Source organism: Erpetoichthys calabaricus, chromosome 10 (assembly GCF_900747795.2).
Source record: "Erpetoichthys calabaricus chromosome 10, fErpCal1.3, whole genome shotgun sequence".
Lineage (NCBI taxonomy): Eukaryota > Metazoa > Chordata > Cladistia > Polypteriformes > Polypteridae > Erpetoichthys > Erpetoichthys calabaricus.
This window is the reverse complement of record NC_041403.2, coordinates 168225715-168244121: the sequence shown is the minus strand read 5'-3', so window position 1 is coordinate 168244121 and position 18407 is coordinate 168225715. Positions and strand designations below refer to the sequence as shown.

Sequence of the window (18407 nt, the reverse complement as noted above, 5' to 3'; positions counted from 1 at the left end):
ATCCGACTGGCTAAATTGACAGCGAGCTTTCTTCTTGTTTACAACACACTACTCAAGTGTGTTAACTTTAATTAACTGTCATTTTCTCGTACACTCCAGATTCCTCCCACTTCCCAAGCACATACACGCTGGATTACGCCCCAAAGGCTTCGATTCTGCGTTTCACCTAATGCTGTCAAAACATACTCCTGATCTCCGCAAGCTTGAATTAGTAGGCCTACAGAAAACATACGAAACCCACCTCAATGAATACTTCAAGTGGAACAAGAAGCACAAACATTTATTATAAGACGAAGCTCCGGCGAAATGAAGAAGTAAGCGGATCAAATCAAGCCACGCCCACGGCAGACATGCGCCATGACATCATCACGCCAAGGCTGTATCCCGCGCCCGCCCCTCCACGGCGGAGCGAATTTTTTTTTAAAGATGGCGTCCATCATGGAAGGGCCACTCAGCAAATGGACTAACGTCATGAAGGGCTGGCAGTACCGGTGGTTCGTTTTGGATTACAACGCGGGCCTTCTTTCCTACTACACGGTAAAAAGCTTGCAGGCATCAGGAAGATGCGTTAGGGGAGGACTGGGTACTGCTGTCTAAAGTGCGTTTTGGAGCTCGGGCTAACTGCGGAGAGGCCCTTTGCCAGGAGTTGGGAATCGGGGCAGGCACGCGGAGGGAGGCGGGGGAAGCTGTGCTTGACGGCTTGAAGGGGCCAATTGCTTTGCGGAGCGATCTTGCTGCGGCCAATAGTTGAGAGAGGTGGGCGTGGCCGGTCGAGTCGTGGCTCAACAAAATTGGATGTGGACAGGCTGTTTCTTGATTGCTTCTGTGTGTGAGTGCGAGTGAGTGAGAGGTGAAGTGGAGCTGATTCTTGTGGACAGTGGTGTGGTGGACCAACACAGGTGTTTAGTGACGTGCTTCTGAGGTGACTTTCAATTTATGACTGCTTTGTTTCAGGAAGCCAACGTTGTTTGAGAGCGGGCGTGGTCAGAAGGTGGCACTTTAGAAGTTTGACACACAGGCCCCGAACAAACGAAGGAAAGCCGTGGGGCTGTCGGGTCTCAATGTCAAAGCAGCGGACTTTATTTGTATACAAAATATACAAAATTCAATTAGCAGACTGTCAGAAACTTTCAGACAATTTGTGAGTCATGAACGGCAAGGCATGTGAACATCAAAGACTTATGAAAGGCTAAACACGCTTTAAGTTTTGTAATGGACTTTAAATAAATGCATTTCATTCAGGGCACAGGTGTTGTATGTGTGGTGTTCACCATGAAACGTTGACATGGCGAGCCTAATTCCTTGTGGGTCTGAAAGCAGCCAAAATGTAACACTGGAAGCTAAACGTTTGTAAATAACCTTTTATATGCTTGTAATAAATAAAGAGAACCTGTATTAAAAGTAGTACCCTAAATAAAAGAATTGTTTTATGGGAAGAGTATACTAAAACCAATCCGTTACGCAAATGTAAATCAAAGTTATACGTTTGATATAATTTACTTTGATTTCACTAACATTACACATTGTAAATTCATTCTGAAAGTAGATTCTACTGGCGTTAGAGGTATCTTAAAAAATTTTACATATCAAATTAGTTAATCGGTAGAAGTCGGAGCACAGATAAGAGGAGAGTACTCCTGTGGGATAGTGGAAATTTATCTGTTGGTTATTTTGGTTTTTCTTAAGCAACATAGCAGGGATGGGACAAAGTCCTTCATATGCAAGTCTTATGTAAGCTTCAGGTTCTAACCTTAAAGTTTCAGATCCAGCCTTAAATTGTAAAGATTACTTTCAAGTGAATCAAGTAACTGGGTTTAATCAAGCGAGTAGAGTCCTAGTTGAGAAGACGCAAGTTTTTTAAAAATAAAAAATTAAATAAGCGCTGACACTTTGCCCACTATCTGCAGTTCATCTCATTATTATCTTGTCTAATGTATACTAACCTATCAACAGCAACATTTATTTTATGTAGTACATTTTTATACAAACAATGTAGCTTTTACAGGATGTTCTAAGGAAACAAAAGACAAATAAGATTTGGTAAGGAAATCAATAAGTAACAAAGAAAAAAATCTATATGCTTTTATAAAACACAGATATATAATTAGTAGATGGGTAGCGTCCTTATATATAATATCATAATGTAAGTTCTTAAAGACGAGTCCAGTGATAAGCTCAGATGGCCAGGAGGACAGAAAAACCTCATTTAAAAAAAAAAAAAAAAATCTGCAGGGGTTCCAAATCCAAAAGACCACCCAGCCCCCATTGGTCATTCTACCCAACATAAATGTTCTTAAGTCATTCATCTTTATTTCCAGGCTTTGTTTTAGGGGATTCAAGTCATTGGGTCTCGTGAACAGCTGAGGCACCCGCCTTCATTCCAGCATCACTGGTGGCTGCACAGTGCCTTGATCTGGTGGTGGGCTGCAAACCACCACCACAGAAGAACCAGAAAAGAAAGCAGGAAGGCAAAGATTAGTACAAGTTGCAAATCTGTAGTTATGAAATAGACAAATTAAAATAATGGGGTTTTTAGCAGTTTATTTAAAATGCTCCACAGTTTAAGCCTAGCATATCTCTATTGGTAAAGTATTCCAGATTTTAAGTGCATAACAGCAAAAGGCCACCTCACCACTTCTTTTAAGTTTGGTTCTTGGAGTTGTAAGCAGACCACCATATTTAAGGCTTTATACACCATTAGTAGTATTTTAAAGTCAATTCTAAACGACACAGGTCGCTAAAACTGGTGAAATGTGCTCAGATTTTATTTTTCTAGTTGTGATTTTTGCTGCAGCATTCTGCGCTAATTGCAACTGATTGATGTCTTTCCTAGGTAGTCCTGTTAGGAGTGCATACAGTAATTTAAAAACGACTAAAAACAAAAGCATGGATTCATTCTTTTTAGGGGCTTGTAATGCTATAAGGGGTCTAACTTGTGCAGTATTTCTTAAGCGAAGGAACACAGTCCTAGTAATCTGGTTAATGTGCAATTTGAAGTGTAGGGCGGCGTGGTGTAGCGGGTCCACAGCTCAAGTCAACGGGGCCACTTTTTAAAATAATCGTCACACTCGCGGATTAGAGCGGGGGCGTGATAGTGTGGCCGGAGCGTTTCCCGGGTGAATTCGGGGAGAGGAGAGCCTGAGTGGGGTGTTTGGCCGGCACCCGAGGGCCGACGGTAGTGGTCGCTCCTGCTGAGCGCTTGTTTGGAGCAGAAGTGACCGGGAGAAGGTTGGCTCGCCGCAGCGGGAGTGAGGGACTTGGGCTCCCCAGCGACCAGGACACTCACGCTGGGGCTTCCACTTCCCAAGTCTCAGTCTGGGTGAGCAGAACCAGAGCCAGGGATCGGTAAGGCCACCAGACCAGACAAATGAAGGTCAGCTGCATGTAGGGTGACTCCCCTGGTGCATAGGCTGGATGGGAGAAGCAGGGGAGTCGCCATTAAAAGAAGGCATCAGGCTTTGTTTTAAAAGACTGCTTCCAGCCATTGTTTTAACGTCGGTCTTAAAAGGATTTTTTCTATTGGATTTTAACCTCCACCAGTTCACTCGTTTTATTGGATTATTTATTTATGGAACTTTGATGCATTGCACTATTTGTTTTTTGCACCATCCCCTTGCTTCGTTGTTGTGCCTCACTGTCCAGCTCATTGGTGACATTACCGACAGTGTTGGGTTCGAGGGCTCCTAGAAGGAAGATGGGAGCATGGAGCGGCACCCACTTCGTCACAGGCAGAGTCCATGAGTACCTCTAAATTCTTTATCTCCTCCTTGACTTTTAAACTGAAAGGAATCAAGTTTATTTCTAATATCCTTGCTGTTTCCATTTTTGCTAATCATTAAGTTTTTCTTAGTTTGAGAAAGTTGCTACTTATCCACTTGGAATTGCTACGAAGACAGTGGATCATAGAGCCAAAAGCATCAAAGTCATCAGGTGCTGTCGATAAGTAAAGCTGTGTGTCATCTGCATAGTTGTGGCAGCTCTCCTTGTGTTTTAAGATATTCTCGCCTAATGGAAGCTTGTAGATTGAAAAGAGCAGCGGAGGACAGTCTTTGTCAGAAGGAATTATTCTTAATAAGAAGTAATAGCAATGGGATTGTAAATGATTGGTTTAGGTTAAAGTTGTTTGGATAAGTACTATCGATTTTCCACAGATTCTTTTGAGCCTCATCCTGTGCGTGAGTGTGCTCTACAAATACAGTAAATGTATTGAAAGATGATTACTTACCTTGGCAGTGACATTCATGTCTCTGGTGACTCTTCCTATGAAGTCAGTAGACGGATTGGGAGAGCATGGGGGGTCATGAGGTCGCTGGAAAGGGGTGTGTGGCGCTGTCGATATCTGTGCAAAAGGACGAAGGTCCAAGTCTTTAGAGTCCCGGTGCTTCCTGTCTTGCTATATGGTTGTGAGACATGGACGCTATCCAGTGACCTGAGATGAAGATTGGACTCCTTTGGTACTGTGTGTCTTTAGAGAGTGCTTGGTTCCCGTTGGTTTGACTTTGTGTTGCTCATGGAGTCCCAAATGATGCCCATTATCTGCATTGTGAGGGAGCATCCATTATGGCCATGTGGCGTGTTTCCTCGAGGGTGATCAGCTCACAGGACCCTCATTGTTGGGCATCCGAGTGGCTGGACCAGGCCAAGAGGTCGCTCACATAACACCCGGCTGCAGCAGATAGAGGGTCATTTCCGGAGGGTGGCACTGGACCTCCTGTCTGCCTGGGGGGGTTGCCAACCGGGATCCTGAGCTGTTTGGTTGTGTAATGAGTGCGGCAACACGCTGTACCAGTGCAGGCTCCCCACCTTGACTTGACTGTGCACGAGTGTGCTCTACAAATACGATAAATGTATTGAAAGGTGATGCATTTGAAAGGCTGTGCCACTTCAAGTAATGCAGCTACATAATCTGCTCTCATTTTAAAATAACTTCTGCACAAAGAGTAGCCGTCAAAAGCCTGGACACACAATTTCATGTTTTTGACAGAAATTGATGCATTTCTTTATCAAATAACAAGATGCTGTTAAATTAATTTAGCAAGACACATTGCTAGTGTTGCTAATGGCTGTTACTACTTGAAACGACTGATTATTAATTTATTATTCACGCACGACTGCAAAATTTCATTTTCAGCAGCCATTCCTTCAGTGTCCTAATGTCTGTCTCCCTTTACTTTTCCTTCATTAGTCATGTCTACATCCATCCATCCATTTTCCAGCCCGCTGAATCCGAACACAGGGTCACGGGGGTCTGCTGGAGCCAATCCCAGCCAACACAGGGCACAAGGCAGGAACTAATCCCAGGCAGGGTGCCAACCCACCGCAGGACACACAAACACACCCACACACCAAGCACACACTAGGGCCAGTTTAGAATCGCCAATCCACCTAACCTGCATGTCTTTGGACTGTGGGAGGAAACTGGAGCGCCCGGAGGAAACCCACGCAGACACGGGGAGAACATGCAAACTCCACGCAGGGAGGACCCGGGAAGCGAACCCAGGTCTCCTAACTGCGAGGCAGCAGCGCTACCACTGCGCCACCGTGCTGCCCTCATGTCTACATGCTAACTGGTAATTGGAGAAACCTCAATTTAATAAGTGTCTTGCTAAATAAAGGGTATCAACTTTGATCAAAAACAAGGACATTTCTAGTTGTGCCCAGACTTTTGACTTGTACTGTGATTTTTGCATATTTATAACTTAATTAGCTGTATAAGCCCGTGCCATAAAAAGACCAGGCTCCTAGAAGCCATGGATTCTGGCTCTTCAATCAGTCAATCACATTGGTTGTGCATTTACGGTTTAGTGAGATTCTTTCCTTAGCGGTTTCGTTTTGCCTATGTGTTCGCCTCCAATATCTATCAGCAGCTAAGCGAGTCTCTCTGTCTCCTTTTGAGGTTTTGTTTTGCTGATGTGCTTGCCCCGCTTGTCTGTCAGTGGTTAAGCAAGTTTCTCTCTCCCCGGAGGTTTCATTTTACCGATGTGTTCGCCTCTGTTGTCTGTCAGTGGTTAAGCAAGTTTCTCTCTCCTCTGAGGTTTCGTTTTGCCAATGTGCTCGTCCTGCTTGTGTATTAATGGCTAAGCGAGTTTCTCCTTGGAGGTTTTGTTTTACCAATGTGTTCGCCTCCGTTGTCTATCAGTGGCTAAGCGAGTCTCTCTGTCTCCTCAGAGGTTTCGTTTTGCCGATGTGCTCGCCCCGCTTGTCTGTCAGTGGTTAAGCAAGTTTCTCTCTCCCCGGAGGTTTCGTTTTACCGATGTGTTCGCCTCTGTTTATCAGCAGCTAAGCGAGTCTCTGTCTCCTCAGAGGTTTCGTTTTGCTGATGTGTTCGCCCCGCTTGTGTATTAGCGGCGGCGGTTTCACTTTGGAGACAGTCGCTTTCTTTTGAGCTTCATGCTGGAGCTTCCCATTTCTGGGCCAGACAGACGGACAGACACACACACTCACTCACGTCCACATGTAGTCATTTATATATAAGATATTTTAACAATCCTTCTTTATTACCAAATCATTGCACTTGTGGAAAAGTACAGCAGGATTTTATCACTTCTTTTAGCCACATTATCGCCCCTCCATGACTAAACACCTGCTCAAAAAGGTGGACTGAGGCAGCTGCTGTTGGTATTCTCACTGCCACTGTGAACAAGGAGTGCGAGTCAATTTAGATGCAGTCCATAATAGTAGGGTAGCATTCTGCTGAACTGGAGCACTCTGAATTTAGTGTTTTGTGTTTTTATGTTGCGATGCTGACAGTCCTCACTTGGGTCCTGTGCTTCATTTAAAGAGGCAGAAGGCACAACCTGCATTGCTGTTCCACAGTCCTCTCTAGTAAACAAAAGCATTTAGAAATATGGAATGTTCTTATAAATGATGAAAGGTTTTAAATAAAACCATGCAGTTCCTCATTTCTGTCTAGGAACAGGCAAAACAATTGAATAACTTGCCAGCTGTATACCTTTGGCAGCGTTTAGCTTGTGTAATGTTTTTAATGGCCAATATTTTCTCATCTCCTATAAAACAATCAAAAGTTGCCACATCCATATTACTAACCGAGAATGGTAAACAGAATGGCATGGATGCAGGTACACGGCAATGGGACCATGAGACATACTGCGCAGGCGTGTACAGCGCACGTCTCATAAACCGCAAGCAAAGTCGTTTCCACGCACGAAGGAGTCACGGCCCAAAAACGAAAGAGCTCAACTGACGTGGATGAGAAATGAAGCAACAACACGCCCATAGCTAACGACTACCGACACAGCCACACAAAAAAGAGGATTCTTCGCTGCAGCCCAGATTCAAACGGAAGAGGCTACGGAGGCCCCACAGGTCCACAATGAGTGAAGGCACAGGCGTTGCCGCCATATTGTGAGTGGCACTACTGCAGAAGGCGCAGGTGTCACCGCCATATTGTGAGTGGCACTACTGCAGAGTGAAGTTAGGAGTAATGTGCTGCTTGGGATTGTACAAACCGCTGAACGCTTTACACCGAATGCAAACACAATACAGCTCAATGATACAAACACGAGCCCACCTGGATAAGATCAATGAATGCAGGCGCCTACAACGCGCGTCTGAAACTGCGGAAGCAAACTAGGCACGGGTTCAAAACGAACGAGCTCGACTAATGTATTTCAGGATACCCAACGCCGGGGGTAGGCGAGCGAAGCAAGCAGCGGGCGGAGCCCCCCTTGTTACACTGTAAAAGCACAAGGTTTACGAGTGCCAACTCTTGTGGAGGAATAAATAAAACTGGAATATATTAAAGAAAGAAATGTTGTCCTCCGCTAGGACCTCTGTGAGCATTTAACTAATCAATCAACCCGAAGAACCGGGCAGAAGGAAGCTTCTTCATTCGTTTTTAATTCCTCTTCATGAATTGGGAGCACCCTGTTAACAGCAGTCAGCAGAGGAGTCCGCAAATGGTCACGGAACAGAGACGGAGAGTCATTCTTATAGGTAACTGAATTTGCATAACCGTGCTGAAGTTATGCTTATTCTGATTGGTTCACTAGCTTGCATAGCCCTCTGATTGGCTCATTGGCTTACAAACCCAAAATCTCATTACTACTACATTCTTGTCCTTCAGCTCTCGTTTTTGTTGCGGAAAGCTGTATATGTGACAACTGGCAAGTCTTCCTGGGTACATGGTACAAGAAACAGGCTGACGTCATGTTCTATTGTCTGCTGTTTGATGTTTTTCATCCTCTATTCATTTGATCGCGTATGCGGCTCATGGGTGCAAAACATATGGAGCTGCTGCTGATCCTGTGAATGTGTTGTAAAGCGTGTATTCTTCCAGTTTCTGTGTTAAATTCAGGCTGCACTTTTCGTTTCGCAGTGTCTCTCCATCTTGTCATGCCCAATGCTGAGCCGAGGATCATGTTGTTTTCCGTGGTCAAACGGTGTGTATGACTTACCTTAGCGAGCGGAGTGTAAGTTTGCGTAGGTAGTTGTCTGCTTTTTTGCACTTGCATTGTGTGTCCTTTAGTTGACGCACGTGTCCCCAGTGTGTGCAATGTGTTCCGACTTGAACTTGCGGGACGTCATTTTATATGTCATGGAGTTGTTTGCATGCACCACTTGCGTTCCGTGTGCGTGCCACACGTACAGCGACCTCGTTGTTTTGGTGACTTTGTTTTCTGTGAATTGTCCGACTTGTTATTCACTTAGAATTTCCGACTCATAAACTCCCCTTTACCGTCTTGTCTGAGTTTCTTGTAATTTGTCTCATGGTCTTTCATTTTCTGCTCTTACATTTAAGTTGAGGTCATTACAAAGGATGGGCAGGTGGAGCTCTGTTGTGTTAATGGCGTCAAAGTGCTATCTAAAATATTTTTATTTGTAGCCCCTGAAGAGGAGGCGCTCCATGGTATCCCTTCATGCTGAATGTTATGCACAAAACTATTTGAAATTATTTTTTTTTCCTAGAGCCGCTGTACAGAAAAATAAATGTATTTATAAATTACATTTAAAACCACAAACCGCTGCACCAAAGAACTTTCAGAACTTAGTTTAGAACTGTATTTGTCCCCAGGGAGAAATATGACTTTACATAAGCTCTATAAATAAATACATAAATGGGTAGATTTATTTTATACTTGTGCAACAGATTGACCATAAAGCCAGAAAAATTCAAAACAAAGAAAAGTTCTGAGTTGGCTGTCCCTGTCCCAGCTGGGGAGGTGCCCTACAGGCGTATTGTATAAAGGACCCCCATCCCGTTTCTTGATGCACTTCTGCTGAAGTCCTCCATGTTGCTGTGTGAGAAACAACATGTGTGGTGTTGTTCATAACGACACTCAGTTTTATTTTAATTTTCCCCTTTGCTACGACCTTCAGGGGGTCCAGAGTGCGTCCTGTAACTCGGCCTGCCCTTGTAATTAGCCTGTTGATTCGGTGGGCCTCTCGTGAAGTGATGTTACCAGTCCAGCACACCACACCACGCTGGCCATCGCATAGTTATAGAAGATGTGAAGGATGTCACTTGCCACATTAAAGGACCACAGCCTCCTAAGGAAAAGCGAAAGTCTGCTCTGCCCTTCTGTTTCCTCTGTGTTATGGGACCAGTCCAACCCGTCATTAACATGGACCCCCAAGTACTTGTAGGAGTGGACCACCTCTACATCCATTCTGTGAATAGTGACCAGACATGGAGGCTCTTTTGGTGCAGTGAATGTCAATAAGCAGTTCCTTAGTTTTCCTGATGTTAGGGTGCAGATAGTTTTCTTTACACCATGAAACACAATTTTTCACCCGACTGCTATACTGTGTCTCACCCCCTTTATCAAAAGTAAAACAAAAATAAAACTCTGATGTAAAAATACTGAATAAACCTACACAAACAAAGACGATACAATGTGCTCTGCACATCCCAAACCTTAAAAGAACATCACGACATCTCGGCCAAATGCAAAGCAAAACGTTCTTCGTTGTGTCCAAATGGCAAAGAAAAAGGAAGCATCTCGCAAAGGACGGCCAGGGCTCTTACCTGGCTGGGACACCTTCATGATGGAGTCCTTGCATGGGGTATTAACTGCCCTGGAAATGGCAGGGGGAAGTCCCCTGACTGGCTACAGCAGCACCATGGGCTGGAAGTTTGGAATCTCCGACCTGTCGGGGTGTTTGGTCACCACCAGGGGGTGTAAGGAGAGCTGCAGAGCCCTACTTTTGTGGGGCTTTCACCACACCTGGGGGTGCTTCCAGACCTCACCAGTGTGCCACCTGGGGTACACCCAGGTGCAGCCTAAAAGGGGCCGCCTACCTTCACTCGGGTGGAAGTGGACAAAGCTCACCTGGGAAGGGAACAAGATAGCGTGGTAGGATCTGTGTTTAGTGCACTTAAACTGGTTTTATCTAAATTGGGGTTTGGGTGGTCACTGGTGCGCTCAGCTGTCCACAATCTTTAAATGGGTTTTAAATGTCAGGACCTTTTGAAGCAGTTGTGACTCGGCCACCTTTTCTTATGATACTGGCACTGATAAGAGAAATTGGGAACATGATCCAAGTGTCCTTGAGGAAGAATATTGCACGAGGAGATCTGAAATATATGGAGGATCCAAGATTATTTAGTACTTTAAATATTATCCTGAACCTGATGGGCAGCCAGTGAAGAGAGGCCAAGATACAAGTAGTGTGTTCCTAGTTGCGGGAACCTGTTAACAACCTGGCAGCTACATTTGTAAAGCAGCTGAAGACGAGAGAGGGAAGGCTGACAGACTCCAAGATATGGAGAATGACATGATATGGCATGGAGGACAGTCTGCTGGTCTTGGGCAGACATGGAGCTCTTGATCTTTGGCCGTGTTTCTGAGATGATGAATGTACTGTGGTCGAGGGTAGTTTCTATCTGTTGGTCGAAAACAGGAAAGAATCAAAAATCACCCCCAGGTTTTTTGCATATGTTTTTAATGTGTGGGGGAGAGAGGACACCACGTTTATCAACAAATGGGAGGGTTATAAAGCAGCATGCCTCAGTTATTCTCAAAATACATTTCAAAGAGTATTTGTTTAATGGCAGCTTTACAGTGAATGTCTTCAAGTGATCCGGAACAATAGGATATGTAATAAAGGTAATAACCTGACGCTTTGAACAAGTAGGCTATCTGAGCAAATCTAAACTGTACAGGCAGGTGACACGAGCCTGACGGCACCTTTGTGTGAAAGTAAGATATAAATCTCACTGTTAAAACATGGCCGAATGATACCTGACACTGCAGAGAAGAGATGTAGTGGCGAAAAATTGTCACCAAAAAGCTTTTTACCTGAAATGAAGGCTATTAGGACTCGGAGGATAGGCAAACAGAGTTTATAGCTTTATTGCAATAAATCGATAACCCGGACTCAACCCAATTCGGCCAAATCGGACTGAGCCCTGAACAGTTCAGAACTCAAAACTTTTATATAGAAATTTCTTATCACTCCGACCTCGCTCAAATTAGCTCATTTGCTGATTTCTCTGACTCCCCTCTAACCCTGTCCAGCCAGTACCTCGAGTTCTCATGGGAACCATTATTATTATCTCCTGACTTCCCCCTGCAGCTGGCCTCCGGTATTTTTACTGTCTATTGTTCATCTTTATTTTCTGTTTTTATTGGCTTTGGCTGGGCAGAGGTTCCTTCTTCCATTTTTGGGCTTTCTCTTATCATTTCCTTTCTTAGGCCTTCAAGCTATTTTATGTTTGGTGGCTTAAAGAAGCTTTTAATTAAAAAGAAATATGGCATGTGCCTTTATTTAACCATTTGCTTGGCAGGCCTGACTTGCATTAATATCTGCACTAAGGTTAATGCTTGTATATTTTTCTATGTTTATTTCTGCTAATACATGAATACACTGACTTTATTTTCCATACATTACATCATCTTGACCTTGTAACCGTGCCTTTGCTGTTTCTGCTGACTCACTATTCCAGCTGGTTTCTCACGTGCCTACCATGACCATTTTTCTGCATTTTGTCATTGGTATCATTCAACTGGTGTTCTTCTTATTCCCCTTTCTTTTTGTCCTCGAGTAGTTTCTATACGTCATTCTCTTCCTGTTCTATCCTTCCTTTCCCAATATTGGTGAATTTCCTTCAAGCTTAACTAGAAAATGCAATACAGTAATCCCTCTCCATCGCGGGGGTTCCGCTCCAGAGCCACCCGCGGAATAAGAAAATCCGCGAAGTAGAAACCATATGTTTATATGGTTATTTTTATATTGTCATGCTTGGGTCACAGATTTGCGCAGAAACACAGAGGTTCTAGAGAGACAGGAACATTATTCAAACACTGCAAACAAACATTTGTCTCTTTTTCAAAAGTTTAAACTGTGCTCCATGACAAGACAGAGATGACAGTTCAGTCTCACAATTAAAAGAATGCAAACATATCTTCCTCTTCAAAGGAGCAAACAAATCAATAGGGCTGTTTGGCTTTAAGTATGCGAAGCACCGCCGGCACAAAGCTGTTGAAGGCGGCAGCTCACACCCCCTCATCAGGAGCAGAGAGAGAGAGATAGAGAAAGTCAAAAATCAATACGTGCCCTTCGTGCTTTTAAGTATGCGAAGCACCGTGCAGCATACTTAAAAGCTGCACACAGAAGGTAGCAACGTGAAGATAATCTTTCAGCATTTTTAGACGAGCGTCCGTATCGTCTAGGTGTGCGAACAGCCCCCCTGCTCACACCCCCTACGTCAGGATCACAGATAGTCAGCGCAAGAGAGAGAGAAAGAAAAGTAAGCTGGGTAGCTTCTCAGCCATCTGCCAATAGCGTCCCTTGTATGAAATCAACTGGGCAAACCAACTGAGGAAGCATGTACCAGAAATTAAAAGACCCATTGTCCTCAGAAATCCGCGAACCAGCAAAAAATCCGCTATATATATTTAAATATGCTTACATATAAAATCCGCGATAGAGTGAAGCCGCGAAAGGCGAAGCGCGATATAGCGAGGGATCACTGTATAACTAATGTCTTTAACTATTTGCTTGACGTATCTTATTTGCTTGTCATGTCTAATTTATGCTAAATCTAATGCTTCAGAAGCTGTTACTTACTTTTATGTCTATTTATGCTAATTTTTATTTCCATAGAGACAAGGCTGCAGATTGACTTCATTTGTCCCTCCTTAGTGAGTGTCCACTAGGGGGTGTCAGACACGCCTTACCCAATACACAATAGTGATGCACGTGGCACTCTATATGTGAATCTTCCTGCCTTATGTTTAAGCAACTTAATATGTCCTAATTTTCATCCAATATAAAAATGTTGATTTTTCTACTGGATTTGGAAAAGCTGTGAGTCTATTCTTTGCCTCAGTTTCCAGCTAGCATTAATTTTTAATGTGCACGTAAACCAGGGTCTGTCATACTTACCCGTCTGTGTGTGCCAGCAGTCGCATGCTTTGTGTCGCATCCAAAGTGGGGGGAAACTTGAAAGTGCAGTTCAGGGCACACTCCAGCTTGACAGTGGCTGTTCACGGCAGAGCGCATTTCAGTCGCCTGAGGCAGCCACGCTAAGGAGTTCAGAGGCCTGACGAGAAGAGGCCTGCCTGTGAGGGAAAGCAGAATGAGCAAGCACTAGCACCAGTGCAGTCAAGGGACTCATCATGGTTTTGTTATGAGTTTGTTTGCGTAGACATTGGAATAATCTGCAGGAGAACAGGCCATTCACTCCTATCCACCTAATTCTTCCAAAATAACATCAAGTCTAGGTTTGCCGATCCCTAAAGTCCTGCTAAGTTCAATCTGTTTACTACACTTATTACATGTGTCTGTAAAACCTCCTAATCTTTGTGCAGAATTAACCCTTAACAAGTTTCTAACCATGTCCTCATGTTATTGCTGAACTTATTTTAATGTAACAGTCCTGATCCACTGGGCTAATTCCCATCATCATTTTAAACACACTTCACTCAGGTCTCCTCTTAATCTTCTTTTGCTTCTTCCAATCTATCTTCATAGCTCATCCCCTGTAGCCCTGGAATCAGCCTAGTCGCTCTTCTCATTTTCTCCTACATTGATGGATTAAAGGCCAGAAGTCCACATGACTGTCATCATCAAGTTCTTCCATGAGAACCCCGATTACCATGAGGACTGATTGAGGTCATTTATGGTTAGGTAGAATGCCTAGAGGGGGCTGGGTGGTCTCGTGGCCTGGAACCCCTGCAGAATTTTTATTTTTTTTCCCCCGGCCGTCTGGAGTTTGTTTTTTTTTTTTTTTTTTCTGTCCTCCCAGGCCATTGGACCTTACTCTTTTTCTATGTTAATTAGTGTTCCCTTATTCTAATTTTTATTCATTTTGTCTTTTTTCTCTTCATCATGTAAAGCACTTTGAGCTCCATCATTTGTATGAAAATGTGCTAAATAAATAAATGTTGTTGTTTTCTGGACCTTCTCTAGTGCTGCTATGTCCTTTTTGTAGTTTGTAGACCAAAACTACACACAGTCCTCCAGATGAGGCCCCAGTGTGTTATAAAGCTTGAGCAGAACATCCTTGGGGTTTAATTCCACACATTATGCAGATGATCTGTGATTTATTTATTTATTTGGGGTGGGGTTAAATCCAAGCACATTTACTAAAACACAATGTTCTTAGAGCTTTGGTTGTCTATTGAGAAGCCTTTATCTACTTGGTTAGGGGCCCGCGTGCTGCACTGAGCAGAACCAAAAGCAAGCCCTGTTATAGTCGCCCTAATTTATTTGGTCCACCTCCATTATAGGAGCTTAGCCTTACAATTTGTAGTCCTAATTCATGAGGACAGAGCCTAAATAAGGTGTCAGAAGTGTGACAATGACCTGTTGCCTCATGACTATCTGTAGTATGTCCCATGGAGTTTACAGGTGAACTTCAAGTGACTTTCCAGCCCAGGTTTACCTTTCCACAGTATCGGGAGTCTGACGGCCAATAACATCCTGCCTGTTGGTGCTTCACAGGTATAGGGAGTTCAGCCGCCATCTCTGACCCTTTTTTTTCCTTTCTGTCGTGAGATGTAAAACGCGAGACATCAGACTGAAGAGACTCTCCTCTGTTTAAGAGGTTGAAAACTCCTGTTCTCCTTATTCCTCCTTTCTGTGCATTGTATTTCTGAGTGCTCATTGGCTGTCGGCTCTCGTGTGCACACAAGCCCACCCCTGTGACTTAAAACAAATCAGACCTGTCAGGGGTCATTGGGGAAGTCTGACTACGTGACTGGAAGTACCAGGACTAACTCCAACTTGCTAAGATTATGCAAGTGAAGTGTGCGTCTGAAAAACTACATAAACATTGTGTAACATGACTGGGCCTTTACACGGCAATGTTTTACCACTAATGGGGCCTCAACCGAATTAAAAATAAATACAACTTGAATTTATAGGTTTATTTGTTTCATTTTATTTTGTCTGCCATTTGCATATGAAGAGCAATCCTGCCATTGTTAAGTGCTCTGTGTAAGAGTAAACTGTTGCTTGTGTAGGTGGGTGGTGGGGTTCACTTTGTGGTGTTTTCATATTTGACAATTTTGTGTTTAATTACTTTTTTTTTTTTTTTTTTTTTTTGCCTTGCAGTCCAAAGACAAGATGATGAGGGGCTCACGTAGAGGCTGTGTGCGGCTCCGGGTAAGAACCTCTTATCTGTTTTTGCTTCCTCTCTCCATTCTTGTGTTTATTTAGTAGATCCTTGCTATTGGTGTTGATATTCATAGAGCTTCTTGTTCTGCCTCCACATAATAGTAGGGTTGTGCCAAGGACCGGTTCAGGTCCCGTACTATTGAAATATGGATGTCATGTCCACTTACCCACGTGTCTGCACTGTTCTGCAAAGGCTCCCTTTAAGCCCTGAGTTTGTCTACATTTCCTCCCACCTGTTGATTGCTTGCCAACAGCTTTCCTCCCAACTCTGTTCTGATCTGGGCTCCCAACCCAAAGGTGGCTTTTAAGCCTGTTCCTAAGATCACTTCCAAAGTCCAAGGCATCCTTTATATTTGTATCCGAACATCAAGTGTTGGAGCTGCCTTTCCCAGTTCCTGGTGTCGGTGCACCCGTGAGTCCTCTGTTGGCCCGAATAGTGGAGGACTCCATGTTGACCTTTCTCAAGGAGAAGTGTGGCATCATTCACTTTCCAATGGGCTCATGTGCCTTCTGTCAGCCTTTCCTCCTTGGTTTTTAATTGATGTTGTGCTCCTTTCTTTTTAAATGGCCCCCATTTGTAGTGCATTCGGTTAGCTTGACATTGCAACTCGGGTTATTAGAACCTTGGAACAATCTGGACGAGAACAGGCCATTCAGCCCAACAAGCTCACCATTCCTGTCCACTTCATTCTTCTAAAATAACTTCAATTTGAGTTTTGAAGGTCCCTAAAGTCCTCCTGTCTACCACACTACTTGGTCACCTATTCCATGTTTCTGTGGTTCTCTGTGTGAAGGAAAACTTCCTAATGTTTGAACAAAAAAACGTACCCTTCACCTGGTGCCAATGCCGTCCCCGTGCTCTTGATGAACTCCTTTTTAAGTCACCATCTTGATCCACTGGACTAATTCCCAGTCATGTCTCCATTTTAATCTTCTTTTTTACTTTCTTGTATACGAAGTATTGGAATTGTTCAAAAATCTGATTTCGAGATTTTAATGAATCTCGATGTTTTAGACCTCCCTGAGTCTGAATATACCATTTTTGGAATCGTGTCTGTGTGTGTGTGTGTGTGTGTGTGTGTGTGTGTGTATAAACACGATCACTTGAGTACAGTTTCAATTAAGTCAACCAAATTGTGCATACAAGTATTAGGTACAAAACGTAGATTTCTATCAACTTTTGGGCTCTTTCTGCTAACCAGAAGTGGTACTTTACCTGAAACGTTTCCCCAGAAATATAAAAAATTTGATAATCTCACATCATATTATGGTAAAGCACCACATTCGAAGCATTTTTTGTTGCTTTGCATTTTTTTGAAAAACGATTGGTTTTCAAAATAATATCAATATTCCATTTGACGTTCAAATAGCAATACATAACATATTTGAGTGTTTTTGCTTTACGTAAATGAAATTTTTGTGTGCAGGGATTACATTACACACATTACTAAAGTCTCTTTGACCAACTTCTGCTTACTGAAGGTGGTAATTTACCTGAGTTGTTTGCCAAAAATAAAATTATTGTGGCAAATTTTTTATTCATATAACTTTTTACTTTTATAATAATGGATCAATATATTATTAATTTGATTTGTTGTTGATGGTTCTTTAATGTACATAGCATAAAAAATATTATCATGGCCATATATGAGCATATGAGAAAGTCTAGGAGAGACCAGTTCTGATTTTTTATTTATTTTTTTATACTGTAAAGGCTCAGCTCTTTTCATCTTTCCTCATAACTTATCCTCTATAGCCCTGAGTCAGCCTAGTCGCTCTTCTCTGGCCCTTTTCTTGTGCTGTTATGTCCTTTTTGTAGCCTGGAGACCAAAACTGCACCCAGGACTCCAGATGAGGCCTCACCAATGTGTTTATAAAGCTTGAGCAGAACCTCCTGTGACTTGTACTCCACACATCAAGGCGCTATATAACCTGACATTCTGTTAGCGTTCTTAATGGCTTCTCAACACTGTCTGGCAGTTGATTGTGTGGAGTCCACTGCGACCCCCTGAATCCTTCTTATTAGGTGACCTTTCAATTTTTCACACCTCCCATTGTGTATTCATCATTATAGTTCATACTTTGTTTGTTTGGGATTTTTAAAGCTCTGCTGTGTTCCTGTCCCATACTGGTCCTACTGTTCAGAACAGAAAGCAATTTTCACCACATTTTCTGCTGTCTGCTTAATACAACTGATTTATGTGAGCATAAAGAGAAGAAATCAAAGCCGACATCCCCTGATGGGCTCTTGATTTCCTTCAGCCTTCGAGAGGCACAGCATCTGTTTAAATGTCAGTACTTCTAGTCTTTTGAGAGTCTCTTAGAAATGTGTAAGACGTTACACTTTGTGGCGGTCCGGGTTGGCTCTACAATCCTTGGCAACACTTGAACCCGGAACTGTCTAACATGACCTGGATGAGTCTGGCAAGTGAGGGGATGGTGAAAAATGCAATGTGTGTTTTATTTTCAGACAGCAGTGTCCATCCTTAAAGTGCATTGCCAGCCTTCCTCAAAAATAAATACATTCATTTACATTTACTTATTTGGCTGGTGCCCTTATCCAAGGTGATTTGCGACATTTATGATAAAATTGGTTACATTTCTTTTGTTTTTTTTTCCAAATTGGAGCACAGTCATGTGACTTGCTCAGAGTCACACAGTGTCGGTAGCGGGATTTGAACCCATAGGGTTTGAAGTCCAAAGCCTTAACCGCTACGCCACGATTACACCACACTGCTCGCTTTTCTAAAATTAAAAAAAAAAAAAAACAAAAAAAAGCAACTAAGTGTTCATGTCAGATATTGTGATGAAGATGAAGTTCT

The 18407-nt window shown here is 43.1% G+C and overlaps 1 protein-coding gene across 2 annotated transcripts in view; it reads left to right on the top strand.

The window, feature by feature from the left end:
* The first annotated feature begins 393 nt into the window (after positions 1-393).
* Positions 394-18407, top strand: part of osbpl9 (oxysterol binding protein-like 9) — a 110062-nt gene continuing 92048 nt past the window's right edge. For both annotated transcript variants that reach the window (XM_028812447.2, XM_028812446.2), the window contains exons 1-2: positions 394-537; positions 15523-15573. In XM_028812447.2, the coding sequence (XP_028668280.2) occupies positions 427-537; positions 15523-15573 (162 nt within the window). In that variant the 5' untranslated portion in view covers positions 394-426. The remainder of the gene's footprint in view (positions 538-15522; positions 15574-18407) is intronic.